This window comes from Talpa europaea, assembly GCF_964194135.1.
Source record: "Talpa europaea genome assembly, chromosome: 4".
Lineage (NCBI taxonomy): Eukaryota > Metazoa > Chordata > Mammalia > Eulipotyphla > Talpidae > Talpa > Talpa europaea.
The window spans coordinates 3,584,577-3,591,807 of NC_140070.1; the positions used below are offsets into that span (position 1 = coordinate 3,584,577).

The 7,231-nt window shown below is 37.4% G+C and overlaps 1 protein-coding gene across 6 annotated transcripts in view; it reads right to left on the reverse strand.

The window, feature by feature from the left end:
* HMBOX1 (homeobox containing 1) overlaps window positions 1-6,509 on the reverse strand; it is a gene marked incomplete at both ends in the record, with an annotated part of 85,553 nt that extends 79,044 nt beyond the window's left edge. For all 6 annotated transcript variants that reach the window (XM_084231674.1, XM_084231671.1, XM_084231673.1 and 3 more), the window contains one exon: window positions 6,487-6,509. In XM_084231674.1, the coding sequence (XP_084087800.1) occupies window positions 6,487-6,509 (23 nt within the window). The remainder of the gene's footprint in view (window positions 1-6,486) is intronic.
* Window positions 6,510-7,231: the final 722 nt, after the last annotated feature.

Sequence of the window (7,231 nt, forward strand, 5' to 3'; positions counted from 1 at the left end):
AAACTGACCTAGGAACTCCAACTTTTACCAGGCAAACACTACTAATCAGTAAAATATCTAAATGGAAAAGAGAGGTACATAAAACCTTATTAAGCATCATTTCATCCCCCACTCGGCAATCTCATAAGAATTTCATCTCTGTAATGCATTCTCTCATGACAGTGATCCCAAGAAATGGACCTTTCACTGTTGTAGCCAAACTGAACTATTCATTTTTCTTAGGAAATTGTTTCTACATCATGTGTAGAATGCCAGAAAATGTCTCAGAATCAATAACAATATTAAGTTTAAGGGAGCTGTCAAATATCTACTTTCATGCTTTTCTCATAAAAACCTGGGCTTCCTATTTAAGATTTTTTAAGTGGTAATTTCTTCTATTTCTATTTTTATAGTTCCAGCTCTAAATAGGATACATGACATGAAGTAGGTTCTCAGTAAGTATTTGCTGACAGAAATAAACCTCAAGGAATTTTCTCATCCTTCACAGGTAAACATCTGCCCTGGCCACCCCCCCAAGCTGCTGTCGATCTCATTGCTTCTTCATCCCTCTACACTAAAAAATGTACAGAGCATCTGCGTTTTGGCAGCCATTGGGTAAGCACTTTATGTAATGTAATACCAACTAATCCTTACAGCAACTCTCTGTGGTAGGTTTAAAAAGAAAAATTACATTGATTGGTGAGGAAACTAAGGCTTAGAGTTGCTTTACACCTTGCAAAATATCTGATTAATAAAAAAGATTTAACTCTAGATCTTACTGATACCAAAAGCATACATCGCTCTGTTTTTCAACATATCAGGCTTTGCTAGACTCATAGGATTGGAGGCACAGGTTGTGTGGGATGCTTAACTCTCCAGTTAAAACCACTTAGATAACATCACTCTTATTGATGGACTACGTGTGTGTGTGTGGGGGGGGTGTCTTAAGAATAGTTTTTATATTTAAAATCCTTGCCCTTTTAGAGTTTCTATTACCTCAATGAGTGTGAAAGGATATGAATTTTGTTTTTTCCTGAATGGTAGCTGGTTATCCAATATGCTTAATTGTGTCATATTGCTTTCTCTACTGATCTGAAATGCCACCCTGGCCATACTTAATATTCAACACACACTGGATTATCTACTCTTTTCCATAGTTTTGTTTTTCACATGCTTTAAAAAATAAGCAAGCAAAAAATCTAGAATTTTTGTGTGAAATCTCTCAAGCCTAAAGAGACTAATTAAACACAAAATAAAAACGCATAAGCACACACATCTTATGAGTCCAAAATAACATGTTGCTGGTGATTTGTGCCCATGGGCCATAATATCTACCTTACAACTCTATTCAACTTCTGCTTTTTTCCAATATTCAGTTGTGACAAGTTATCCATAAGTCCTGTTCTCATGACTATTACATCCTTTTCTGATTGCCTAGGTTTTTTCCACCAACAATTTATAATGAAATACTTTCAACATAAAGTTGAAATAAAATTAGAATGCCTTGTCGTCAGAAGTAACAACTATTCAGATTTTTTCCCACCACAGACGTATTCTAGATGCATGTTCTATATTCTATAAACCTATATAACTGGAATTTCGATGTCCTCTTTTGTGTAAGTTTTCTTTCACTCGGTATAAACATTTTTTAGATTCAGCTATGATGTTGTTGTATCTGCAGTCTGTTCTTTTTTATTACCGGTAGTACTTCATTGTAGGATTATACTACAGTGCATTTCATTTTGGAAACTTGGGCTGTCTCCTACTATTATTCTAAATGCTTTGGTTATTACAACTGTACTAATTTTCTTGTTAGCACCCAACCTCCTCCCCCCAAATACTAACCTAGTGGTCTAGAAAACTTTCAGAGTAGATCAGTGCATTGAATTTTTCTGGTGACCAATCAAAGGAACAACGTATACCTTGCTCAGCACAAATGATCTGTTATTAAAAGGCTATGCAGTGCTGGTTGCCTCCCATGATCTATGCCGTTACATGACTCACATGTAAACATTCACCAAGTACACATGGATGGTGCTCAGTAGGCATACTATACTTAAAGGAAAGGTTTGTTGAAAAAGCCATGTGGGCGTTTTCTTAATGGCTTATAGGAGACGTTTAACACTTTTGTTTGCTTTAGCCCTCAGCCCTTTGTCTGCTCTAGCAAATGCTCAGTCATATATTAATCCTTAGTTCTACGAAGTTCTTTTTAAAGTAGATGCCAAATCCCTTTAGCAATTCAAATAATTTACCCCCTTAATTTATGACTTGAGGTTTCTACACATCATTCTTTTTGCTTGAAAATGGAATAGAACTTTCCATTGCTAGCTCCTGTCTTCATGCTCTCCAAATACTTCATAAATTGACCTTGCTTTAAACGTGAGTGTTCAAAACTGTTTTTATTACATGGAGACACACACACAATCAGTCACGACATTTCCCATTCTGTTTTTATCAGAGCAGATAGTGATCTGTATGTAACTCCTCAAATTTCACCACATGGAGCAGCATTCTGTAATATCAGCATAGAACTAAATTATATGAATTTTACCCGTTACTGAAAAATGCCCATCCCAAAGCTTGACTCAGAACTATCAGAATTGAAGACTCCATCTTATTTGAAACAATCTGATACTTTTTGTCATTTCAGATTCCCGTGTCTTTTATTCCAAAAGTCATGAAAGGAGGCAACAGAAGACCCCTATTATGGGGTCTTTCCCAGAATGCCTAGCACTTCCAAACTGTTATTAAAAGGCTATGCAGTGTTGGTTGCCTCCCATGATCTATGCTGTTACATGACTCACATGTAAACAGTCACCAAGTACACATGGATGATGCTCATGTTTGTGGGGCTGCTGCACCTAATGCACTGCACCTCTGTTCAATAGGGTGTGCACACGAGAAGGCAAAGTCTTGCTCTCTTACAATGTTCAGGTAAGACCAGGGGGAAAATGAACAGCTACTATAACTGCTCAGCAACAGGGAGATGCTAGTCTGGTATATCTCTCACCATATGGAAGAAACCAGTTTGTGGTTGAACATAAAGGACACAGCAAAAAATGCAGAGTGAAGAAGAAAGCGCTGAAGTGTTCATATCCCTCGTCCCAGTAGTTCCGAACCCCTGCAATATATCCTGTTCTTGTATGTGATGTAAAAACAAAATTCCCTTTAGTGCCTTACACTGAGAAGTCCCTACTGCAAAGATACACTTAAAGTTAAAAACATGTACTATTGCGAGAATGGAACGTAGGATCACTACAGAGTGGAATGATAAGGGCATAATGAGCAGGATCAAAAAATAGCCTGGCATCGAAGGTATAATATCTTGATAAGAAATGCCAAGATTAGAGGCTTTCTTGGATATCAAGACTAATATTGCAACATGCATTAACTTACACAAAGGTACATATTCTGCCATCTCCAAATTTTATTCCTTATAATTTACCTAGTTTAAGCATAACATCATGAAATTATAGAAGTAAATGACCTACAGAGGTCATCTAAGTCCATAATACAGCTCTTTCATAACAGAAAAAGATACCAGGTAGGAACTGAATTAATTTTCTTATATAGCATAAGAAAATTAAGGACTGGGCACAGGATAAGGAACATCTTTCACTTTAAATTACTAATCTGAATGCAGACTCAGGCCAACAATAATTGAAAATGATGTGAAAAGAATTTCAACAGTGCAATAACACAGACAATGTTTAAAGCATAAAAGAACAATTAGATTCAGGAATTATGGCTCAGTTCATAAACTGATGTTCCAGAAGACCATACTATCAATCAGACCATAATAGAAAACCTATTTCACAATCAATTCTATCCCTCCTTGGAATGTGTACCTAATCCCTTCCTGGATAAAGGCATAAGGTCCAAAACATCCTTAAACTAAATTCTACAAACATGTATTAAAGGTTTAAAGCTTAGAGAAATGATTATTCTTGAAATCACATGTACAAAATGGCATTATTACTTTACTTGTAAAGCCTTAACAGTTAGTAAGGTTTTACTAGATAAGAACAACAACAAAAAACACTTTAGCTTGATTCTGCTCTTTATTTTATCTAGAATGACTAAGCAAAATATGGTCTAGACATAAATTAGTTTTGCTTTGCATACATGGTATTTACTGCATAATTTAATACATTCTAGAGTCAATAATTATATTCATCAGCGAAAGATGCACTCAGGACCCTTTTACTATTTATGGCACATTATTATTATCATAAAGAAGTGGCAGTCTTAAAGTAAGAAATGACAAAGAGCAAGAAACTAAGAAATGAAGATTTACTGGAGATAGAGCTCAACAGTAAGGTAAAATGCGTCTATAATTCAAATCAAAAGAACTGACTATAGCATAAGAATGGAGGCGATGATTATAGATAACATTATAAAAATGTCCTTTAATAATAAATATACTGAGAAAACTAGGGTTACATTTCAATGTGCCAGTCACACTTTAATAGTTATTTTTTTTTAATTTTATTTATTTATATGTTAGTTTGTTTTGTTTATACATGCACTGGGTACAGTCAGAAGCGCAGGAGGGTGAGAGAATACACCAGAGCCAGAGCGGGGAGCAGAGCAGGCAGAAGGACCGAAGGACACTGCTGAGGGGAGCAGCAGGCGGCAGGAGAGGTCTGCGCGCCATGTGGGACCCTCCTCTGGTGGCCGGGGAGCAGCCGGGGATCGAACCGGCGCCGCAGAGGCCGCGGGCAGCTTCACAACCCAGTCTTCAACCTCTGCACCACTGGGGAGGCCCAATAGTTATTTTTAAATTATCACTGATTGAGATTTTTTTATTGGAGTCACCTTATGCATGTTTGGGGAAAAAAATCCAAAAATCCAAGTAAGCTTATAAATACGTATTAGATTTGGAATCTGTGAATAGGACATCATTTAGACAAATATAACTCATTCAGCCATGTGCCAGTTACAAAAAAGGATGCAGTAAGGAACAAATCAGGCAAATAATTCCTGGCCTCATCAGGCTTATATTGTAATGGATAGTGGCAAATAGTAAGAAGAGGAAACTAAGGCCCAAAGTGATGTTTTACTTCCCAAGGACATATTTTCTTACAGAAACTCATACTATAGTTTACATCTCTTGGGTCTGTTCCAGAGACTTTTTGATACATAATTGTCAATGAGAGAAGAAAAAGATTTAACGAAAAATCAACATAGTAAGGAAAACCTATCTTAATGTCTACTTACTGAATTACAGAACTGTCAACCAAAGCGGAAGGAATTTAATCAAAATGTAGTCTGTACCAAATTTTAGAAAATACTTATGCTAAAGGCACTCCACATTAGACTCTAAAGATGCACTTAATGAGCTAATAGATACTTTATCTTCTCTAATATCTGAAATTCCCGGAATACTTTTATTCAGAGGCCTATTTAATATGAACTAGTGGTTACAGTTCATACATATCCTAGCACAAAAAAATCTTTCAACATCATACCACCATCTCAATTTGTATTTTTTGCCTGACTTCAAAGAGAGGCTAGCAACTACATTAGCTAATAGGCTTACCTACATCATTATCTCCAGTAAGTAAAGGGAAAGGGAGCAGGTGCTGCGAGTTTGCATACGAAATGCAGTATCAAGGTAACTTGTGCCCAATGTTGTGTTTGTCACAAGGACTCTAACACTAGCTCTCTTCAACAGCTAACCCTGTATTGCACAAGTTTCTAGACTATTAAGCAGCTTAAAATAAGTAATTCTGGGCCTCCCCAATGGCGCAGCCAGTTGAGCACAACGCTGTGAAGCTGTCCGCAGCCTCTGCAGCGCTGGTTTGATTCCCCACTGGCCACATGGTGCGGCTCTCCTGTCTTGCCCGCTGTTCCCCGCAGCAGTGTCTTCGGTCCATCTGCCTGTTCTGTTCCCCGCTCTGTCTCTGGTGAATCCTCTTACACTCCCGCACTTCTGGCCTGTACCCCAGTTCTTGTATAAGTAAATAAATAAATCTTTAAAAAAAAAAAGAAGTGGTTTTATTTTTCATTGAAAATTAATGCCGGGCCTCCCCGGTGGCACAGCGGTTGAGCGCTGGGTTGCAAAGCTGCCCGCAGCCTCTGGCAGTTCCGGTTCGATCCCCGGCTGCCGGTCGAGGGTCCCACATGGTGAGCAGACCTCTCCTGCCACCCGCTGCTCCCCTCAGCAGTGTACTTTGACCCTTCTGCCTGCTCTGCAACCCGCTCTGGCTCTGGTGAATTCTCTCACCCTCCTGCGCTTCTGACTGTAACCAGTGCTTGTATAAATAAATAAATTAATTAAAAAAATACTGTTTAAAAAAAAAAGAAAATAAAATTAATGCCAGACTTTAAAACTGAAAACACAAATGGTAAAGAAAAAGTTGATAATTTGAAAATTCATTCCTTACCACATGACAATGAAAAACTCAACTCTATAAATGCCTGCTGTCAAATGTGGATCATGACAATTTTATAACTTCATTACAATTGAGAAGATAAAACTTAAGCGATGAACTGGACACTTACACCACTGGAAAGGAACTGAGCATACTTTACACGCGGTGAATCAAAAGCCTTCCCAGAGATGCTCGGAGTTACTCAACATTCTGTAGAACAAAGACAAGATTCAGAAATACTTGTTAATCAAGGGTTGAATGAAACCTTTACCGATACAACTTGAGGATATTCATAGTAAACACCAGCTCATCATGCGCTTAAAAATTATTTTATAGTTTTAAAATAAAACACTGGTTTGAAGCAGAATATGAAAAAAAGTAGAAAAAAACTACTGATACCTTTCAATATTACTCACTTGGAAAAAGGAGTAAAAGTCCTACCCCTGCTGTTTAATTTGTTATTAGATGCCACCCAGGCAAACAGATTTTAAACACGCGCTGGAATAGACATACTCGGGTGACAGCCGTACAGTCTGTTCATGTAGAATCTTATAAATAAAAACATACTTCAGCATGATTGTAGCTAAAGGTCTTAACTGTGGGGCAAATTCTGGTGTCTAATTCCAAGTATATTGTTTATTTTACTGTTGGCCAAATCTGAGTGACAATTTATCTTAAGTCTCAGTTCGACATCTTTAAAATAGGGATAACAGACAACTACTTCAAAGAGCTACTAAAGAAGTTAAAACATTTAAAAATGGTGGTGATCAAGCACTTCATACACTATCAAGTAGCAGGGGCTATGACTACCAATTTAAACAAGAGATGAATATCCATGATGCCTTCAGATTACTGAGTACAATGTGAGTTAGTAA